General features: G+C 35.3%; 1 protein-coding gene across 1 annotated transcript in view; it reads left to right on the top strand.

Moving 5' to 3' along the window:
- NCAM2 (neural cell adhesion molecule 2) overlaps positions 1-24,476 on the top strand; it is a 609,436-nt gene that overhangs the window by 265,522 nt on the left and 319,438 nt on the right. The window contains 2 exon segments of the mRNA XM_053706007.1: positions 20,004-20,164; positions 23,751-23,896. Coding sequence (XP_053561982.1) covers positions 20,004-20,164; positions 23,751-23,896 — 307 coding nt within the window.

The raw sequence follows: 24,476 nt of genomic DNA, 5'->3' as shown, positions 1-24,476 counted from the left end.
TGAGTTCATACTCTTTGAGACATACAACCACACAAAGAAGAGGTTCAGAAGGTAATTAAGGATAGAATATAGAGGTTGAAAAATATTTAGTTATTTTAGAAATAAAGAAAGTAACACCTTCAGGGGTAAAACGTTTAGAATTAAAATCTAAAGCTCTGACATCAGAAACTCTACGAAAAGAAATTAAACATAAAAGGGTAGCTAATTTAGCGGAAAGTTGTTTCAAGGATAAAAATTCATTTGAAGGCCAAGATTTAAAAAGAGAGAATATAAGATCAACATCCAAGAAGGAAGAATATTTAGGAGCTGGAGGTCTTAAGTTTAATTCCTTTCATTAATTTGCAAATTAAGGGGTGTTGACCCACAGGAAAATTATTAACAAAAGAATGTTTAGCAGAAATAGCTGATCTAGAGACATTGATAGTTCTGTAAGCTAATCCTGAATAAAAAAAGAGATGTAAGGAAATTAATAATATAAGTTATATCCACTGAAAGGGGATCCAAGTTTCTTTCCATGCACCAGCTAGACCATCTGGTCCATGCATAAAAATAGCATTTTTTGGTCCCAGGGGCCAGTGAATCTTGAAGGAGTTCCTTAGCTTGCTGTGATAAACCTTGGAGAGATGAGGATTGCCCGCAATTGGCCATGCTATGAGACAAAGAGACCCTTGGAGGATAAGATAGTGAGGATGACCTTCTGGTTCTGACAAGAGTAGGGGAAAAACAGGAAGAAGAACAGGATGGTTGACAGACAATTCTAGAAGAGATGGGTACCAGGGTTGAGATGGCCAAAGGGGAGTGATTAGGAGAATTGAAAGGAGATCCCGACGGACTACCGATATAGTTCTCTGAATCATCAAAAAAGGGGGAAACGCATAAGCTGTCTGAAGAGGCCAGGGGTGGAGAAATGCATTGATCGCCAAAGCATCTGGATCTGGACGCCAACTGAAATATGGACATATCTGAAAATTCAGTCTCGAAGTGAACAGATCCATCGAAAAGGGACCTCTGAGAGATTGAAGCAAATGAAAAACTTGATGATGAAGTTTCCAGTCGCTGGAATCTGTCAGATATCGAGAACCCCAATCCGCTGCGACATTGGATAGGCCTGGAATATATTCTGCCTTGACAGAAATATTTCTGTCCAAGCAAAGATGAATGAATTATTTCGTAATAATCGATAAATCTCTCGATTTTGTACCACCGAGACGATTCAAATAGTGAACTGCAGAAATATTGTCCATTCTGAGTAAAATGGACACAGGCAAATAATTTTTGACAAAACTTTTGACTGCAAAAGAGCCTGCCAAAAGTTCTAAGCAGTTGATATAAAAACGTTTTTCTTCTGAAGACCATTTTACTCCTGTGATTGAAGGACCACAACGAGCTCCCCAGCCCGAATGACTGGCATTGGATTCTATGATTAGATCTGGAGTTTTCCCAAAAATGGCTCTTCCGTTCCAAGCTTCTGTATGGGAGAGCCACCATGAAAGTTCCTCTTTGGCTTCTGAAGAAAGAGGAATTAAATGGGAATATGACAGACCTTTCTGAAGATGAAAATTTTTTAGGCGTTAAAGTTCCCTGTAATGAAGAGGAGCAGGGAAAATAGCCTGAATAGAGGATGAGAGTAACCCAACTATTCTGGCTATAGTTCTGATGGGAACTAAAGATAATGAAAGAGTTTTTGAAATCTCTTTCTAGATATTCACAATCTTCTCTCTGGGAAGGCTGAGTGTAGACTTCAATGTATCTATTTGGAAACCTAAAAAGGTTAGAGATTTGGTTGGTGAAAGAACAGATTTCTCTTTGTTGACTAAGAAACCGAAATTTTCTAAAATATAAATAGTAAGATGGAGTTGTGAATTCAAAATGACCAAATTTTGATTCATAATCAAAATATCGTCTAAATAGATGATGAGACGAACTCCTCAAAGACGAAGCCAAGTAATTATAGGTTTCATAAATTTGGTGAAAATCCAAGGAGCTGAAGATAAGCCGAAAGGCATGCAGGTGAAACTCCAAGTCTTTCCTTCCCAAATAAAAGTAAGAAATTTCCTGTGATCTTGAGCTACCGGAACAGTGAGATGAGCATCTGTCAGATCTAATCTGACTAGGAAATCGTTGTCTAGAAGACAATCTCTGAGAAGATGAATACCTTCCATTTTGAAATGTTGATAGACTACGAAGGCATTTAGAGATCTTAAATTTATAACTGGGAGAAATTGACCATTTTTCTTTTTTACGAGAAAAAGATTGCTGAAATTTTGTTTTTGAAGATCTGAAGCTGGTTCTATGGCTTGTTTTGCTAAAAGGTTTGAAATTTCATTTTGAAATAAAATTCTGTCTGAATCTGAAAACTTTATTGGAAGAGGAAGAGAATTTTAAACTGGAGGGGAAATAAAATCTATAAAAAGACCTGAAACAGTATGAAGAACCCATTGATCTGTGGTGATCAGGTTCCAATTGTGTGTGAAAAGAGGTAATCTGCCTCCTACTATGTTTTGGGAAGAAACCTGAGAGGGAGGAAAAGAACATTTTACCTTGAGAGGAGCGGGATCTTTGCCTTGAACGTTGAAGCCTTGGGTTCCAAAATCTTCCTCTGGATGGGAAGAAGCTTGAAGAGATTGGGTTTTGGTATTGTCTTTGAGATTGAAATTGTTGGGAAAATTGAGACCTATTTGGGTATGAAACACGGCCGGGAAAGCGGCCTATACCTTTCCCAGCCTGTTCAGAAAAACGATCCTGGTGGAAGATCTTTTTCATGGAAGTTCGCACTTTATTTAGATTGGAGAAAGTGTTTACATAACTATTTAGTTCTTTAATGAATGTATCTCCAAATAAAAGACCATTTGTATCTGTATGCTTTTCGTTTATTGCGAAATCACACACTCTGGGGTCAATTTGTCTTAGGATATTGCGTCTACGTTCAGTGTACATCGCAGAGTTGGCGTTTCCCAAAAACTGAGCATTCTCTGAAGCCATTCTCTGACAATGATCAGGTCTAACAAAGAATTGTCATATACGGCTTGTTCGGACAAACCAAAAAGTTTTGCAAATGGGCCAATAGTGTCTAACATTTTGTCCTGACAAATTTTCCAAGCCCTATCCACCCCTTTCTTTAATTTAAAACCTGGGGACCCTATACATTTTAAAACTTTTGGATCTACTTCAGGGGTAGAACTAGCATTGTTTGGGAGAATTGGTCTAGGGCATTCAGCCCTCATTTTATTTCTAGAATCCCTTTTTAAGGGTTGACGAAGCTGGAAATCGATAAAATCTGCAATGTCAGATGAAGGACACCACTCCACAGATCTAGGGTGGTGCAAATTATCCGCATTAAACCTAGGATTTCCTAGGCAGTCAAAAAAATTTACTTTTTTAGAATCCAGATGTTTGGATTTTTTCAGACATTTTTTAATTTTTTTGAGCTTCGGAGAGGCCGAAGAATCTTCAGATGAAGAATGAGAAAAATAATTTTCAGACTTGGCTGAATCCAAAGAGGAATCAGAATTAACGTCTGTATCAGAGCAAACCTCCAAATTTTCATCGTTGGCCAAAGCCTCTCCCATTAGTGACTTCTTGGGAGTAGAGGAAATAACATGTGTTTTCCTTCCTTTTCTGTAAGGAATAGCAGAGCCAGAAACAAGCTGGCGTGATTTCTTTACCAATCTCTTACTCACTTTAATACCACTTGAAATTGGTCTTTTTTTCTTTTAATAGCCTTTTTGGAGGATTTGTCAATTAAAAATTTTATTTTTTCCAGCATAGAGTTCATGGAATTGTCAATCATTTTTTGGACACTTTCAGAGCTAAGAGTAGGATTTAAATCTGAAGATTGAGACATATTGGTAGTAATATAATATTATGAAAAAATTATAAAATAATATAAACTATAATATTATAAAATTAAAAAAAAAAATTGTCAAATATACACAAAATTAAAATATTGTTTAAATTAAAAAAATTATTAATTATGAATTAAATTTTTATATAACTTGAATTGACCCCAAAGAATATAATAAGGCAAAAAATAAGTCTGTTAACTGTAATTTGTAAAATGAACAGAAGATGGAGACAAATACCTAAATATTATATCTACACAGCCACAAACCAGAACAAAATGTTGCTAATTGTAATCGCAACAAAATATGACTGCAGCCGTCAACTTCCAGCTGATTGTGAGGTAAGGGAGGCGGGAAAACAAGAAAGTAAGTACACAGTGGAAGAGAAACACTGTGCATGCGCACTGAGACCGACAGTCACAAAATGGACGTTGGAGAAGTGCAATCAAGGAAAACAAGTCCAGGAACAGAACAAACAGGGGGAAAAAACGAACAAAACGACCCACAATAAAAACCAGATAAAAAGCAAAGGTAAATGGAAGAGGGGAAAGCCTTTAACTCAAGGAAAATAAATATAACAAAAACGGAAGTATCAGTAAAATGAAAGGGCAAATAAATGAGAAAAAAATCAATGTAAACAGCAGACAAAATGAAATGAAAAATCTTTGTAAATAGAGCATAAACAAATATAATAAAAACTTTAATAATACACAGTAATACTTATCTTTCTGAAGCAGTAAAAGAAAGAGGATGTATTACTGTGTATTGGACAGTTTATAGGACTCATTATCAACCTGATTGGCTATGTTGTTTTAGTTTAATCAGTTCTCCATTCAGATTGGTCACTGATCTGTTCTTTGTTTAACTGTCTCCTTTTCAAAATATGACAGTTATTTGTATTTATTATGTATACTTTTAAAAACTGCATTTAAGTAGTAAAGAAAGAGAATGCAAAATATGAGTCTCTGGTCTTGTAATAAAATGACATACAATCTTTTTTTTAGACCTTTTATTGTAATATAGGAGTCTCTCCTTCACTTACAGCACAAAGTATAGTGAAATAACCAGCTCTCATGGTAAAAAGTTGTGTTTCTAAAATTATTTGAGTGACCTCTCTGTACTGACAAGACTTCTTATCATCTCGCGTGAGTGGAGAGCTACAAGCCACAAGAATATAGCGAGTACATATGTTGAAAGAACACACAGGGCTTCATTTAACAATTGCTCAGTAAATAGGGTTTGCTTTCATGAACCTCGTCCACCCAGCTTTGCGGCGAGTGGGTAGCAGTACGCTGCCTGCAGTTAACATTACAGAATTTGCTGAATGTGCAAAGCCAACCCCTGCTTGCAAGAAGCCAGTTGTGTGCAAAGAGGGGGCTGTCCATCATCCCAATCTGATTGAATTGAGATGATTACTCTCTGCCACCTAAAGTATCGTGAAGAGGTAAAGTAGTAGCTGCTGAAACACTGGGGCTCTGATAGTGATGTTGCGAATAGTTCGCCGGTGAATAGTTCGGGCGAACATATGCAATGTTCGGTCCGCCAACTATTCGTCATCATTGAGTAAACTTTGACCTTGTACCTCACAGTCAGCAGACACATTACAGCCAATCAGCGGCAGACCCTCCCTCCCAGACCCTCCCACCTCCTGGACAGCATCCATTTAAGATTCATTTAGAAGCTGTATTCTTAGTGAGAGGAGGGACAGTGTAGCTGCTGCTGATTTAATAGGGAAATCGATAGCTAGGCTAGTGTATTCAATGTCCACTACAGTCCTGAAGGACTCATCTGATCTCTGCTTTAAGGACAGCACCCCAAAAAGCCCTTTTTAGGGCTAGAACATCAGTCTGCTTTTTTTTTTTTTTTTTTATATTTTTATTGAGGTTCGATTCCGGCATACAAACATAAAATAAAATAAGCATCAATATAATCAAAACATACAATTTTTGCCAGCATAAGATATAACACACATCATATTGGATAAACAGATCCTAATCATATGCAGATATTGAGGATAATAAGTAAATAAAAAGCTTGCCGGAAGATAACTCAATGCCTTCTAAATGACACATAGGGCCACTTTTGGACCCTGCTGAGTAACAAAATAGAAAGAAAGAAAAAAGCATAGAAGGCAATAATATCAGAATGAGGTCACTCTTGGGACTCAACATACAACCTCACATTTCTTGTTTTATACACTGTGTGATTGTAATTAGATAAAAGATGGCTAGAAACTAAAACTAGACTCAAATCCAAGAGGCCCACTGTTAGGCCTTTGTAGCTGTATGTACACATATGATAGTACAAACCGAAAATGGGGGGGGGGGGGTATAGATGATAAACTAGCTAAACATGTCAACATTTATAATAAACTAGGGTAAATTATTAGGATAAAGTTTCAAAGTTTAGCAGGCAAACTATATGGGGGGGAGGGAGGAGAGGAGGCAATATGGATGATGGAAGTTGTGGAATAATACGCCTGTGATCAAAATATGTAAGTTATATGGCTAATAAAGACTAGGATCCAGTGCTACTCTGTAATTCCCCTTAATTATGGGATAAAGACCTATGGCGGGAAAAGACAAAATATATAATATTAGAACAGACAATTGGATCAACTCGTAGTTATCAAGTGTGGCGTAACCAACAAGTAAATTTGTACATACATGTCGACAACTAGCACCCCAAACTTATAGCTACAATAATAGTATCATTTGATCTTACCCTGTAATAAAGACCAAAAGGTCCCATACCTATGTAGAGAGGTACTTATTCAGATTTAAGGTTAGGAGATGGCTCTAGAATACCAGGAGAGAAGCTTATCATCCACCTGCTCACATCTTGCACTATTATGATCCTACCATCCGAGCACGGGCCCTGTACCCAGGCGGCAGGTGAATTAACTATTCGTATGCATAGTACGAGAGTTAGTAATAAATGGTTGGAAGTGCATTTCATAAGACCTTACAGAACACTCAGACATGCCTGAACAGGCCAACTACAACTTAGAAACATTCTCTTTTAGGGCAAGGTTTTGGGGGAAAGAAGATTAACAAGTAGAGATAAGTCTGCAGCAATTATATATCATTATAAAAAAAATAAAAAAAATCGACATGTTCCCAACCCAATAGCTGCCAGTTGACTACCAAATATGACTATGAAATTCTATGGCTTGAGAAAAGTATTACATACATATTTTGCAAACTTGAAAGAGCATCCCTTAGCATCAATATAGTTGTAGCAATTGTGGGAAAGACACGACTAGCAGTCATCTAAACACCCCACACATGAGGGCCCAGTCTCAGCCAACATCACAAACATCAGGAAGGAGAACAGTCTAAATGGGAACATAAAAAACACATTAACACCCTCCCCAGTAATCCCCCATCATCCAAAACATCATAAGTCCAAGACAAAGGGGAAAAGAAAATACATTTGTGTCCACATGGAGCTGTGGTAAGCGCGAACAATACTGTAATCTCCCGGCTCTCTCTAAACATAAACTCAAATTGGAGACCGCGGGAGGCAGAGAGTCTCATCAAATTGGCCCCATGTATAAGTGGGCTATTTTGTGGGAATAAACTCTAAATGTCCCAAGCCCATCAGTCTGAGTCAAAACATTCTCACCCCACTCCGATCCTGAGGCAACAGGGATTGAAAACTATAAGTATGTCCTCAATCTCCTCCAGCTCCCAGCCACAGGGTTTCTGTAGGAAAGTAGCGGTAACATCCTCCTCATTTAGTGAGACACCCTTGGCGTCGAGGTAAGTACCTTCTTGGGCTGCTTTATAAGGTCTGTTCCATGGCCTCAACTGTCCCATATGGGGCTGACTCTCAGAGACCAGGCAAAGTCCTCCGCCTATTTTGGCCCCGGCAGTTGATGAGAGTAGTGAGCTGTGAGGGGTAACAATCTCAGAGTTTGTACACAAGGTCTCCGTCTCTACGATCAATTGTGCGGGGGCGCGAAGGGTTTTATCCTCGTCCAGACTCACAGGACTAGTTGAAAGAGCAACATCGCCGCTTGGTGCATCCACTCTGGGAGGGGTAAGGTTGCTGCCTTCTGGGTAACAGTCGGAGTGCTGCTGATCTATTGTCTCAAGCGGGCAAACCCCGCAGATAATTTTAGACAACTCTGTCTCTAGGCTCCGGAAGTGATCTTGTGTGAGCCGGATCAGCTTGGCTTCCCATTTGTCCACAATTGCCTCCATTTGTATAATATAGTTCAGATATATCTTCCTCCGTGGGAATATCTGTACAAGTAGCCCTCTAATAGCGATAAATGGGTCCCCCTTATAAGGTAAAAGGTGGCAGTCGTCAGTGACTGCTATACCCAGCCAGGATGCTGGGGGGGGGGATTCTGAGGCTCCATATTAGGCCACCACCATTGGCCTCAAAGGTCTAGATCTGTGCTCTGCGGTCATTAATATACTGTGGTTTTCCGGCAGTTAGATCCACAAAAGGAACATAAGTGTAAATTTGCAAGGTGTATTTAACCAAAGACCAGTGTTCCAACAATAATTGACAGATTATCAGGATCTCAGCAGGAGCTGCAGATATTGCGACCATTCATGGCCGCCTGTACACGCCCCCTTTTTTTCCCCCTGTGTAATCTAATTGCAGTTGCCTGCCTGCCAACGTGTGTGTCTGGCTCACAGCGTATACTGTGCCCACTTGCCCAGTGCCACAACTCATATCTGGTGTAACAGTAGTGTACATTTAAAAAACAACAACACTTTTTTGACTGTGAAATAATAGCAGACAGCTGCCAGTACCCAAGATGGCCACCAATAAGGCAGATCAGGAGGGTTAGAGAGCTGTTTTGGGGGAGGGGGATCAGGGAGGTTGGGGGCTAAGGGGGGATGCTACACCACAGCATATGTAAATATGCTAAAAAAATATTTTAGTACTGGCAGACTTTCTGCCAGTACTTAAGATGGCGGGGACAATTGTGGGGTGGGGGAGGGAAGGGAGCTGTTTGGGAGGGATCAGGGGGTGTGATGTGTCAGGTGGGAGGCTGATCTCTACACTAAAGCTAAAATTAGCCCTGCAAGCTCCCTACAAACTACCTAATTAACCCCTTCACTGCTAGCCATAATACACGTGTAATGCACAGCAGCATTTAGCGGCCTTCTAATTACCAGAAAGCAAAGCCAAAGTCATATATGTCTGCTATTTCTGAACAAAGGGGATCCCAGAGAAGCATTTACAACCATTTGTGCCATAATTGCACAAGCTGTTTGTAAATAATTTCAGTGAGAAACCTAAAATTGCGAAAAAATTTAAGCTTTTTTTAAATTTGATCGCATTTGGCGGTGAAATGGTGGCATTAAATATACCAAAATGGGCCTAGATCAATACTTTGGGTTGTCTACTACACTACACTTAAGCTAAAATTAACTCTACAAGCTCCCTACATGCTCCCTAATTAACCCCTTCACTGCTGGGCATAAAACACGTGTGGTGCACAGTTGCATTTAGCAGCCTTCTAATTACCAAAAAGCAACGCCAAAGCCATATAAGTCTGCTATTTCTGAACAAAGGGGATCCCAGAGAAGCATTTACAACCATTTATGCCATAATTGCATACGTTGTTTGTAAATAATTTCTGTGAGAAACCTAAAGTTTGTGGAAAAAGTGAACAATTTTTTTTTATTTGATCGCATTTGGCGGTGAAATGGTGGCATGAAATATACCAAAATGGGCCTAGATCAATACTTTGGGATGTCTTCTAAAAAAATATATATACATGTCAAGGGATATTCAGGTATTCCTGACAGATATCAGGGTTCCAATGTAACTAGCGCTCATTTTGAAAAAAAGTGGTTTTGAAATAGCAAAGTGCTTCTTGTATTTTTTTCCCTATAACTTGCAAAAAAAGCAAAGAACATGTTAACATTGGGTATTTCTAAACTCAAGACAAAATTTAAAAACTATTTAGCATGGTTGTTTTTTGGTGGTTGTAGATGTGTAACAGATTTTGGGGGTCAAAGTTAGAAAAAGTGTGTTTTTTTCCATTTTTTCCTCATATTTTATAATATTTTTAATATAAATTATAAGATATGATGAAAATAATGGTATATTTAGAAAGTCCATTTAGTAAATGAGTAAGAGGAAAATTACAGCTAAACACAAACACCGCAGAAATGTAAAAATAGCCCTGGTCCTTAAGGGAAAGAAATTGAAAAATGGCCTTGGTCCTTAAGGGGTTAAAAAAAACCTAGAAATTTGATTGTGAAATAATAGCAGTCACTTTCCTTCACGCGTGTGCGTTTCAGGGCCTGCCAGGGCACAGTGTCACACCAGTGCAACTCCTATCTGGTGTAACAGTAGTGTACATTAAAAAAAAAAAAAAAATACAATTTTGTCTGTAATAGATTGAATAGCAGTTAGTTGTCTGCAAGCGTGTGTGTCAGGCCTACAGCGTCTACTCTGCCAACTTCTGCCAGTGCACAGTGCCACTCATATCTGTTGTCACAGTAGCTTGCTCGCATAGTACCACTAATCGAAAAAAAAAATGACAGGCAGAGGTAGGTCACCTCGCAGGGGCCGTCATGGTCGTGGTGCTGTGATTCCCTTTGGCCCTAGAATAATGCCCAGTGTTCAGAGGCCACGTACCCTGAACTCGAAAAGTTCTGAGGACATAGTTGACTGGCTAACACAGGACACCCATCCTCCTCCAGCTTAGCTTCGGGCACCTCTCAAGTTACCACTCGCCCGCCTGCCGCCACCACCAACACTAGCACCACAGCCGCTACACCTGATCTGTCAGAGGAGTTATTTACACATCAGTTGGAACAAATGAGTGATGCGCAACCATTATTGCCAGAGGATGTAGATAACAGGGATATGTCTCAGTCAGACAGCATTACACACATGGACGTATGGTGTGATGATGATGATGTTGTACCCGCTGTGGGAGTTTGGTCTGTCTCTGTGAAGCGGGCGTAACCCTTACACTACCTGATCGATACAACATCATACCTGATGTTTTAAAGCACGTTATTCCAAACAATTTAGGAATGTTAGGTGATTTGCCCCCTCATATGCAAATTTATTTGTGGGTAAGTGGGAGCTCCAGCACATTTATGATATACAGGAACCCTTCAGTTCCGGTATCCTATTGTACATGAGGTATATAGATGATCTTATTTTTATTGTGAAAGAGGATTTCCCCTTCAATGATTTTTTGAAGGTCTTGAACTCTAATGATGTGAATCTTAAATTCACCGGAGAATTACATCATGAATATGTGAATTCTTTAGACCTCTAATTGTATGGTGACATCACCACACACAAGATCATGTCCACTACATATAGAAAGGAAACAGCAGGAAACACCATCCTCCTTGCCACCTCATGTCACCCTCAACACTTAGTTAGATCCATCCCTAGAAGGCAATTTATTAGGCTTAGACGCAATGCTAGCACTTTGGACAATTATGTTCAAGGGGGTAATGATCTCATTGCTAGATTGAAAGCAAGAGGGTATAATGACAGGGAGCTATACAAAACCTTTGAGGAAATAAAAGATTGGAAACCTCATCCCAAGGGACAATCCTCTAGAATAGACAATACTAGTGGCTCAGTAGTCTCCAATATGGGTACTAATAATGCCAATACCAATAGGAGTAATAAAAACTAGCTAGATGAATGAAGTATTATTTTTTCAACTCAGTTCTCCCCTCAATATAATTCCATATGTAATATTGTCAATATTGTCAAAAAGCATTTACACATACTGAAGGGTGATGAGATTTTACAACCCTACATCAAAGAATGCAGATTTGTTGCAAAAAAAAAACACCCACATTGGCTTCTAAGCTTTCTCTCAGTTTAGTTAACTCTAAGACTCAGTCTAATGACAACTGGCTCAGGGGTATTGGTAATTTTAGGGCTCACCTTTCAAACTGCCTTACTTGTGAGACTATGGATTTCACTAAAAGGTTCTGTAGTAAAGTTACAGGTCAATCTTTTGAGATGGATTTGTATGCCAGGTGTCTTACCAATCATATAGTGTACTTATTGGACTGTCTTATTTGTGGAGCCCAATATGTAGGACAGCCGACTAGAACTCTTAGGGATCGGGCCAGAGAGCACCTTAGAGACATAAAAAATGTCAACAAAGATTCAGCTGTAGCTAAACATTTCAATCTCTTTCACTTCACAAATGTACCCAGGTTGAAAATTAAAATTATTGACCTGGCAAGAACCCCTTATAGAGAAGGTGACATTTCTAAGGTCCTAGATAGAAAAGAACTGTTTTGGATTTATAAACTTAAAACCAGGTCACCCTTGGGTATGAATCTAGAATGGGACATTAGATATTATGTTGATTAGAAAGGTATATATATATATGGATAGTTGTACATATATTTTCATATTACTACATACTTTAACATATACTTTAATATACCCTAATATACATATCTTTAGTTACATCATCCAACGATTGTTTCCTTGTGTTATAAGAACATTGCTGTATTTTTATAGTGACAATGTATTTTGGGAGTTGTATAGATGAATTGTGAATGTACAAATTGTGTCTGGTTTCCAAATTTCTTGTGTAATTTTTTATGAATTTTTTATGAATTTATTATGAATTCACTTATGAATTGTAAGCATTAAAATTTATGCACAATTGTTTACATATAGAAATCTGTGGGTATGACATTCACACAGCTGCCATCTTATGAAATACGATTATTCTCTCATTTTTGAATTTCTAGTGTCATATTGTCAGTTTGGTAGGTATATGTATTTATCTACACTGACGTTTATTAATTATTAATTTTGAATTGTTTTTTATGACACTTTATTTTTCAAAAAAGATTTGCTGCTACTCTCATTTATCATTGAATTTTGTATTCCTGTTTTTGTAAATGTATTCATTGTACAACATATTTATATACATTATTTGTAAATAACTGACATCTATTAATACTTTATATTGACATGTTTACTTATATTATTTGCCAGGTTTTGCCTTACTTTCACAAGTATACTAAGTATGTTTTTATTCTGATCTGTTGTATTCATTGTAGTGACACACCTTAGAATTTAATTGGATGCCTGTGTGACACCTATGAGTTACGTCACCTAACAGACTAAATGTTCCATTGGTGTGATGTCTCTTTAAATACAACAGCTGTCCCTACATGTAGTCAGCTTCTATGATTAAGCGCAAGTGTGCGCGAAACATGTAAGATCGCTGTTTCCTTCCCCTGGTTTGTTGTGTCTTACTAACCTTTTTTATTGGAATAAATTTTGTTTTTCTATTTGCTCAGCAGCTTTCCATTCCTTTTTTCTATTTTGCTACTTCATATCATGTCTGCTTGCACACTGATAAATATGCCCCTTCAACTCAACTGTCAATTTTAAATAAAAACAAAACATAGCAGCAATAACAGCCATAGGAATTAGGTACTTTTATATTAAAAAAAAAAAAAAAAAAAAAAAGGAAAGAAGGATGATTATAATGTAAATGTTATGACAAGACAAAGTTAATATCAAAGAAACTAAACTAAACTAAAAACAAGCCAACAGTCACTTCTCTGTTTCCTGGCCGATAGCAGGAAACATCGGCATCAGGTGGCTGAAGTGACTGACCGCAAAATATAGCATTGAGAAAGGCTAGGTCATAGCCGAAACGCGTTTGCTCTAAATATTTTGATTATTGCCGGTCAGTCACTTCAGCCACCTGATGCCGACGTTTCCTGCTATCGGCCAGGAAACAGAGAAGTGACTGTTGGCTTGTTTTTAGTTTAGTTTAGTTTCTTTGATATTAGGTAGTGGTTCGTGTGTAACGTTAGGGGTTGTTACCCCATATCTTTTAAATAAATAATTAAAGTATAGTTTTTTAACTAACTTCATACCCATATAAGTAAGTATGAGTGCTATAAAAACCCCTATCTTTATTTTTTCTCTCTTTGTTAACTAATGGTTTCTAAGGGGTAGCACCGGAATCTAATGATTCTTTTTCTTACTTAAAACCAGTGTAGTGCCAGTTTATCCCAATCCCTATAGAAGACAAAGTTAATACAATGAATCTTACAAGTGTTTTCACCTTCAATTCAAGCAATATACATGTATGGCTTTTACAAAGGCAAAATGAAATATGATTTCAGAAGCAGCAGCGGGCAGCTTTCAGATTCAGGGCTTTTTTACAGTAAGAACACAAAACTGCCTAATTAGAAGCTGAGATTACTTAAAGTGAATGTAAATTTTGATGCTAAAGTGCCCGGTTTTTAAAAGTTTGATTAAAAACAGGGGCACTTTAATTCATCAAAATTTACATTTTTACTCCTGTTGTGAAAAAAAAACTTACCTTTGAAACTTGACAGCAGCTCCAGCTTCCTCCGGTTGTCGCAAGCCATTTCTGATGTCAGAAATGATGGATAGGTCATCCTCCAATCATGGCTTCCCCACCGGGGGAATCAGTGTCTGATTTAATGCCGTGATTGGAGGAAGCCGGATTCCTCATTTTAGGCCCAGGAAGAGGCTTTGCAATGGGTGGAGGAAGCTGGAGCTGCTGTGAAGATTAAAAGATAAAAAAAAATTCACAACAGGAGTGAAATGTAAATTTTGATGAATTAAAGTGCCCCTGTTTTTAATCGAAATTTTAAAAACTGGGCACTTTAGCATCAGAATTTACATTCACTTTAACTGCACATAAATTTGTATTTCTTATATTTATAAAAATAATAATAAAGAGAAGATATTAATGAATGTAGCAAATAATTTAACTTGAAAGGACTTTTTTTCCCATGGATTAGCCTGGCTGTAATTTATTACAATTTAAAATAAATATCATTTTTTTCCCTAAAGATAATTAACTGTTGTTTCATTGGATATATTACTCATCCTTAATGTTTACATTAAATATACTGAGCCAATAAAAAGACAAATATAAGTATATCCAATTAAAATGCATTGTGCTTGGAAAAAAGTTATTATGCTGCTTTTGCTGTTGTTTTTTCATATATACCAGCATTACCTGTACCAATAAATGGACATCCTCAACAGTATAAGAAACTGTCTATTTTAGTACAATAGTTTCCATTGGTCATGCCAACTTATAAAAAAAAACTAAAATAAAAAAATAAACACCTCTAAAAAATGTTATTAATATATATTATATTATTTATTTAATACATTTAACTTCACTTCTATTATCAAATGTACACTGTTCTGTTGGTATCCTTTGTTGAAAATATGCACATATCCTACTCTACTAGGAGATAACTGTTGATTGGTGGCTACACAATTGTCTCTTTCATTGGCTCACCAGGAGTGTCCAGCTAGCTCTTAGTAGTTAGATACAACATGGCAGATGCGGTTAAAAGAAGAAAAAGGTTTATTGAGTTCAACCTATACATCATACCTGATTTTCAACAAAGAAACTACCAAAATAACTTATATTGATACAATTAGAAAGCTGACCTATTTAACACAAACAATCATAATCCTGAATTCTGTTTTTAGACAAAAATGTATCTAAGTCATTTTTACATTTGTCTAAGATATTGGTATTTACTGTACCCTTGGCAAGGAGCTCCCCAATGTTATTGCTCATACAATGAAAAAAGAATGTTGTTGGATATTAAATCTCCTTTCCTCTAGCCTTAAAGTATGATCTCTTGTCACAATCAATTACCTTGGAATAATCAGCGCTTCAGCAAACTCTGTATATAGGACTTGAATATGTTTGTTTAAAGTATTCATATAACCTATAAGGTTCTTTATTTTTTTGTAGCATAAACAGGCCGATTTGGCTAACCTCTCCTCAAAGTTTTTCTATTTCCGTTATTAGCTTTTTGACCCATCTCTGAAGTTTTACTTATTCTGCAATGTCCTTAATTAAAAATAGACCTCATAACTTTATTCCATCCTTGAGGTGAGGTCTTACCAGGGATTTGTATAGCGACAGAATTATGCTTTTTTTCCTTGCATCTTTTCCTTTTTTAATACGTTAGTATATTATTGGCTCTAGAAGCTGATGTCTTGTATGGCACACTCATGTTAAGCTTGTTTTCAATAAGTGTTTTGCTAAGTATTGTACATTTAGATTGTAAGTTCCCACAGGAACAGGGCTCCCAATTCCCCCTGTATTTGTTTGTTAAATTTTGTCTGGTGTCTCATATTGTACTGTCCTTTTATATTTGTTACCCATGGACAGCGCTGCGGAATCTGTTGGCGCTTTATCAATAATGAATAATAATAAATGTAAAGAATAGGTAGCTTTGCATATTTTTGCTTCCAAAATAATAATAATAATAATAATAATAATTAAAATTACAACTATTAAATCTGGTTACTATTTAGCAGCCTGTTCTTTCAATTTTTGTAAATCCCCTTGCAGAGCAATTGCATTCCCTTCTGACCTAATTACATTACACAATTTAGTATCAGATGCAAAAATAGAGGTGCTATTTAATTCTTCCTCCAAGTAATTTATTAAAATATTTAAAAAAAGAACAGTGTTTAAAAGTGATCCTTAAGGGACCCAAAAATTAGGCTTATCCAATACGTGTAAGTTCCATTTACAAGAACTTGTTGCTCTGCCATTTATCCAATTATTTATCCACAAGCTACCATTGTCATCTATTCCAAGTCCCTTCATTTTGTACAATAATCTGTCATACAACACAGTATCAAAAGCCTTTTTAAAATTTAAGTATATCTACTGATTCACCTTAATCTATATTCTTTCTAACTTCCTACAATAATCAGATTATTTTGACATGATCTATTTCTCATAAAACCATACTGATTTGAACTCATAATCTAGTTTTTACTAATATACTCTTGAATATAATCAATTAAAATTCCTTCCAATATCTTCCCATTGCTGATGTCGGGCTTACTGGTCTATAGTTTCCTAGTTCACCCCTGCTTTCATTTTAAAAGTGGTACCACATCATCTTTATTCCAGTCCAGGGGTTCTATGCCTGAGGATAATGAGTCTTGAAAAATTAAGACTGAAGGTTTGGCTATGACAGTGCAAAATTCTCTTAGAACTCTTGGGTGTATTCCATCTGGACATATACTCTTATTTAACTTGATATTCAGTTTTCCTGAAATCATCTCTTAGAACCCTTGGATATATTACATCTGGATATGGAGTTTTGTTTTACTTATTATTCCTTTTTTTTTTTTTTTTTTAAATAATGTAGAGATAAGCCAGTTATTAGCATAGGCTTGCATGTTTTAGTTTGTTTCAATCTCTCCCCCAATGGTTCCTCTCTTGTGTTTAGTGAAGCCTTCCCCTAGTCACTGTTAGATCATGCTACATTTCTCACATTTTAAAGTACCTATATTTTCCTTCTTAGATTGTTTGCCATTTATATCCATGTATATACTTTTAGGGCTTGTCTTAGAATCCTCTGTAAATCATCTTTCATTTTAAATTTTGGCTATTCTGCGCTTTTGCATGCTTTGTTATATTCCTTATATTCCTTAAACATTTGATAAATCTATACTATTTTGTTTGAATAAAATTGAACGTTCTCCACTTATCATCTGAGTTTTCATTTAATAATACTTTGCCTCAATTTATGCAATTTAACAATCTTCTTAAATCATTGAAGTTTGCTTTTTTAAAATTAAAAGTATTGGTTGAACCTTTGTAAAACTGCTAATGGACCATGTTTTGATCAGCAGGCATGTTAATTTGGATATTTAGTTATAAAACAAATTATGAATATGATCGCCACAAGTTTCGGAGCTCAATTACTTATTAATCCAATCCGTGCATGGACAGCGGCTGCTTCTAATAGGGATTCCTTCGGTACCACTTAAGGATATGGAAAAGATCTATTTATTTTATTTTTTTGTATTTGTGTCTAGATTATGGGAGTCACATTAACAGTTATGTGCAAATGATAACTGGTTTATCGCGGGTGTTTTTGCACGTCCGGTTTTCCACTTGTATTACAAGTTGAAAGTAAATGCGATTGCTTGATTATTGTGTCCTCAGAGCCCTAATTAACTGTTTCACAAAAAAATAAAGTGTAACAAACAAAAAGGCCGACAAAAGGCTTTACCTTAGGGTTTATTTTTATTTTACAGGCAAGTTTGTATTTATTTTAACTAGGTAGAATAGTTATTAAATAGTTAGTAACTATTTAATAACTTCCTAGTTAAAATTAATACTAGTAATAGTAATAAGCCCTTTTAGGGGCTATTGGTAGTTTAGTTTAGGCTAGGTTTTTTTTATTTTGGAGGGACTTTTTTTATTTTAATAGAGCTATTAGATTAGGTGTAATTTGTGTAATTGGTGTAATTTGTTTATTATTTTCTGTAATTTAGTGGGGTTGTTTTGTTGTACTTTAGCTAATTTAATTTAGGTAATTATATTTAATTTAGTTAATTTATTTAATTATAGTGTAGTGTTAGGTATTAGTGTAACTTAGGTTAGGTTTTATTTTACAGGTAAATTTGTCTTTATTTTAGCTAGGTAGTTATTAAATAGTTAATAACTATTTAATAACTATTCTACCTAGTTAAAATAAATACAAACTTGCCTGTAAAATAAAAATAAACCCTAAGCTAGCTACAATGTAACTATTAGTGATATTGTAGCTAGCTTAGGGTTTATTTTATAGGTAAGTATTTAGTTTTAAATAGGAATAATTTAGTTAATGATAGTAATATTTATTTAGATTTATTTAAATTATATTTAAGTTAGGGGGTGTTAGGTTTAGGGTTAGATTTAGGTTTAGGGATTAATAAGTGTAGGTAGGTGGCAGCGACATTGGGGGCGGCAGATTAGGGGTTCATAAATATAATGTAGGTGTTGGTGATGTTGGGGTCAGCAGATTAGGGGTTCATACATATAATGTAGGTAGCGGCGGTGTCCGGAGCGGCAGATTAGGGGTTAAAAATGTTATTTTAGTATTTGCGTTGCTGGAGGGCCTTAGTTTAGGGGTTAATAGGTAGTTTATGGGTGTTAGTGTACTTTTTTGCACTTTAGTTATGAGTTTTATGCTATGGCGTTGTACCATAAAACTCATAACTACTAACTTTTAAATGCGTTAGGACTCTTGACAGGGTAGGGTGTACCGCTCACTTTTTGGCCTCTCAGGACAGACTCGTAATATCAGCGCTATGGAAGTCCCATAGAAAAAAGACTTTACAAATTTTACGTAAGTCATTTTGCGGTAAGGCCAAAGAAGTGTGCGGTGCCCCTAAACCTTCAAGACTCGTAATACCAGCGGGCGTAAAAAAACAGCGTTAGGGCCTCTTAACACTGCTTTTTTCCCTAACGCACAACTCATAATCTAGCTGTAATTTTCCAATATACAGGAAAGTAGGCTCAGAAGTGTGCATATGTAATACTTTATACATTGCAAACATTGTTGTCATCTAGTGTTCACTTGAGAAACTGCTGCCATATTTTTCTCCACATACATGCACGCTACCTACCCAGGTATGCTTTGCAACAAAAGAATATGTGTACAAAATATATTTAATAATAGAGGAGTACATTGAAAACTTTCTTTAAATGGTGTGTTCTATCTAAATCATGTATTGTTTGGGTTTCATGTCCATTTATCAAGAATGCATCTAGGGCTAGATTACAAGTGGCGCTGTATTTTTTTTTTTTTTTGCATAAGCAAAAATTCTGCTTTGATTTTAATTTCTGCGCTTTTCGGGTTGCGTTCGTATTACATGTTTCAAATAAATGTATTTTGCCCTAGCATTAACCTGAATAGGTGAAAAAACAAACGTAAAGGGACAGCTTACAATATATTTGTTATTGTTTTAAAAGATAGATAATCCCTTTATTACCCATTCCCCAGTTTTGCACAACCAGCACAGTTATATTAATGTACTTTTTACCTCTGTGATTACCTTGTGTATAAGCCTCTCCTGGTCACATGACTTTTTATTTATTATCTATTGACTTGCATTTAGTATGCTAAATCTTAAATAACTCCTAAAATGAACATAGCATATTCACATTAGTAAATGTGAATTATTTACAGTAAATATATAGTTAAAATCTTATTAAATATGAATATTACATATATATTTTTTCATGTTTTTATATGCTTAATGGCAAAGAAAAAGAAAGAAAAAAAGTACTTCATGATGACTGTGCTTGCTTTTGCTTTTAATTTTTTTTCATTTAAATATTTTTGTATCCATGTTGTATTGTAGGAATGGCAAAGTGGTTGAAGAAAATGATAAGTACACTTTAAAAGACAACAACACAGAATTAACCATTAAAGATATTATTAATAGTGATGCAGGAACTTATATCTGCAGAGCTACAAACAAAGCAGGATTCACAGAAAAAGAATCTTTTCTTCAAGTATTTGGTAAGTTATTTTTATTCTACCAGACATTCCATGCTTCCTGTAGACATTTTTATACAATGCAATAAAAAAAATGCTTAAACAGATTGATTACATTTTCAAACTATTCAACTTTTTGTAATAATTTATTAACAGCAATGTACAAAAATGTAATCTGTAAAAAGTATTTGTGTTGTCAGAACTTTCTTTCTTCTCTTCACAAGCTACATGCACATTAAAAACTAGTCACTCTACAGACATGACACACCAGACACACTTATACAATGCATACAGACTGTACACTACTCCACATTAAGCATTACACACCCATACACTATTCACCTTACAGACAAATACACAAGCTACACACCAAATACACATTAGGCAACAACACTAAAGACACTACACACTCAACACACTATACATGCAAACACTAAACATACTACACAACCCCAGACACCAAACACACGCACATTACACACAGATGTTTACACATCAAAACTGGCATGAAGTCTTGGTGATTTTTTTAGAGAACATTAATTTGAATTGTAGGGGCATTTACTTTACATACAGAACACAGCATAATAAGATAAACAGACCTGAAGCTATAATTTGCTATTCTTAAATTATTTGAGATCTCACAGTATTGATTACCTCACCAGACCAGAGAGCTTTAGATAAATGGACCTCTAGGTCCTGATGATAAAAAAATCCTCCTGCTTGGAGGGAAATTGTAGTGCAGACTTCACAGGGGCTAAATTCACTCAATGTTAAAAAAAAAAAGGTCTTATACTTTGTGCTTTATATTTTATATTACTTTACACTTCAGATTAGGCTCTTTTAGTATTACTACATTTAAGCTTTGCAGTTTCTATTTTATAATTCAATGCATTCAGATTTAGATCCAGTCACGATTTTACAAATTCTGATTCTGTTTTTAAAGTTCCTGTATTACTTTAACAAATTAGTATCATAGTTTGTAAATTGCTGTGTATTTTTTACAAATTGCATTGCACTTATTTTTTCTATCATAGAATAAAACAGAGCTTTAGAATGTGTGAGGGACAGGGAAGTTCCCAGGGTATGTCTGAAGCTGTCTCAGAATTCTTGTGAAATGCTTTAAGCACTTTAAACAGGCTGGTCTCGTTGAATTATCTTGTTAGCTGTATGCAGGTGAAGTTTTCTCAAAAATCCCAATACACTTATTTAACTGAAAGAAAAGTAATATCTTACTGCAATTTAACTTGATTTTGCCTATAGTTTAGTAAACATTTCAGTTTAAATTGTATTTGCTGCAAACTAAGACAGAAGCATCAACCACAGCTTGATACATGGAGCCCTTTATATCAACCCTAAGGTGTTGTTCTGTTAAATTTTCTCTCCTCTGTGAAATTCTGTTTCCCAGACAGCCTCTCATCTCTCTGGGACATCCAGCTTCTGCACTTTTATTATAGAATTCAGTGAGTTCAGCCCCTGTGAAGTCTGTGCTACAATTTCTCTCTAAACTAAAAAACAAACAAATTGTTTGCCTGGCACATAGAAATAATAAAGCTCTGGAAAGCTGATATTGTCAGTATTTCAGTTTTATTTTAAATAAAAGAAATACAAAGATACACATGAATATAGAAAGAGCACAATAAATAAAAAAAGAAATAAAGAATGAGCCTAATTTGTTAAAGTTACTCATAAACTACCAGAGCAGAATCAGAATTTGTAAAATCACAATCCAAATACACTGCTATATCCACATTAGGTAAGTAATATAAAATGCAAAGCACAAGGTATAAATGCAGCAGAACCCTCATGTCATGCAGTACAATATTGCACTGGGCTTGTCTCTTTTTTTATATACAAAAATTGAGGGAATAGCCCATGGAGAATTATGGCAAAACCGGCCTTTTTAGAATTTCACTAGAGATTTTGCAGTGCTGGTAAATTGTTTTATATCATTTCATCTGAGCTGAGAGGTTTATTTCAGCAGGCCCTTAGTGTGCTGTATGAATAGATGCACAGTCATTTTCAATACACATTTTCTTTAGGTGGTAAAGAGACTTTTAAAGTTTTGAAGAAAACATTTGCTGAAATTAATTGGTTTACTGCGGTTTGAGGTTAATCATATCCCTGGGATGTTTTAAGTTTAATAATACAATCTATGAAAATAAGTTGACTTAAAAATGCCCTTATTAAACAGTATTCATATCAATAAAACTGCATAATGAAGATAGTTTTAATAGATGAAAAAAAAGGATGAAGAGCTGCTAGTAGCATTTGGAAATATTTAATAATACAATCCCCAATAAAGGAATCTAATCCTCAAAAAGGGAGTTGTACTAAGTTAATTTTTAATTAGCAAATACAAGAATAAACAATCTATGAATGAATAAGGGTCACCACATATTTAAAGGGACAGTCTAGTCCAAAACAAACTTTAATTATAGGGCATGTAATTTTAAACCATTTTCATATTTACATCTATTACCAATTTTTCTTTGTTCTCTTGGTATTCTTAGTTGTAAGCTAAACCTAGGATGTTCATATGCTAATTTCTAAGATCTTGAAGGCCACCTCTCATCTCAGGACATTTTTACAGTTTTTCACTACTAGAGGGTGTTAGTTCATGTGTTTCATATAGAGTTCACATGTTTCATATAGATAACACTGTGCTCACGCACGTGGAGTTCCAAGGAGCCATCACTGATGCAAGTCTGTCAAAAGAACTGATAAAAGGGGCAGTTTGCAGAGGCTTAGATACAAGATAATCACAGAGGTAAAAGGTGTATTAATACAACTGTGTTGGTTATGCAAAACTAGGGAATGGGTAATAAAGGGATTATCTATCTTTTAAAACAATACATATTCTGGTGTAGACTGTCCCTTTAAGCAAAGCATTCATATAAACATTAGATCTCACTGAAAACTGTCGCTTATGTAATATATCACAGATACTGTCTGTCCCTCTCCTTAATGTACCCATATATAAAGTGAATTAGGTAAAGCAATTCAGCAAAAACTGTGTAGTCTATTATTTTAGATATATTCACACACACACACACACAAATAGGTGTGTGTGTGTGTCATTATATTGTTCTCCCTAATGTCTACATATATTATTTCATGTCTCCACTTAATCTATAAATTTGTTCTCTCATTTCCTCTGTGTTATACTTGTATCCTCATTCACAGCTCTTTCTCAGGTACTGATAGATAGATCGTTTTTTTTTTATATCCATATTATTATTATTATTAGTAGTAGTACTAGAAGCAGTAGTAGTATTGCTGTTTTTATTATTATTATTATTATTATTATTATTATTATTATTATTATTATTATTACTACTACAAGAATAATACCATTCTTACGATAAAGGTGTTTGCTAGTAACTGGCACTGTTTGATACTTTATTTGTTTATGCCTATAAAACAATTATAGCGCAACCTTATAATGCTACAAATAGTGTTGAGTGATTATACATATGCTAGATAAATGTGTTTTATTATATAAAAGGCCAGACAATTAAAATTGAAGTACCTAGATATATATTTATCTAACTGATATCTTTGCTGTTCCAGTAATTCATTTTAGCAGTAATGTAATCAATTTTATTAACAGTGCAGCCTCATATTGTACAACTACAAAATGAAACTACAGTTGAAAATGGTCATGTAACATTGACATGTGAAGCAGAAGGTGACCCTGTGCCAGAAATAACGTGGAAAAGATCTAGTGACGGAATGATTTTTTATGATGGTGAAAAGGTGAGTTTTTTTTTAGTTCTTTAATGACCTGAGGCTTTGTAGTACGATAAGAAAACTTCAAATTGTATTGTTATTCTAGGCAAATGTCAATGTCTGTCTGTGATCCATATTTATGTTTTGTTTACAAATGTTCTGAGCTTCTTTTAAATACATCTAAACTGGCTAAAAATATAGATTCCAGGTAATATTTCTACTTCCCTCATATCATTAAAGATCTGAAATTATTCTGTTCATTCACTTTTATTTGCACTTTTATCTACAAGAAAATGTTTTTGATACATAATTATTTATTTACACTGGCTAGTATTGTGATTGTGTTTTTTCTAGTGATTTCAATCACAAAATGCTTTTGCTATTAATACACTTGAATTGTTACTTCTAGAAAACAATACAAAATCATTATCTGCATTGTTAATCACCTAATTTTGTAATCCAACAAAATCAATTGTGCATGATTAATATAAAAAAAATGGTATTTCAGGGGGTTAGCAATTATAATACTGAAGAGCCTGTATGTTGATTTAAGTGTGCAACTAACCTGTTATAATCCAAAACCATAGAGATATATGTTTGTTTGAGC

This window comes from Bombina bombina, chromosome 3 (assembly GCF_027579735.1).
Source record: "Bombina bombina isolate aBomBom1 chromosome 3, aBomBom1.pri, whole genome shotgun sequence".
Taxonomy (NCBI): domain Eukaryota; kingdom Metazoa; phylum Chordata; class Amphibia; order Anura; family Bombinatoridae; genus Bombina; species Bombina bombina.
This window is presented reverse-complemented; position numbering and strand designations above follow the sequence as displayed.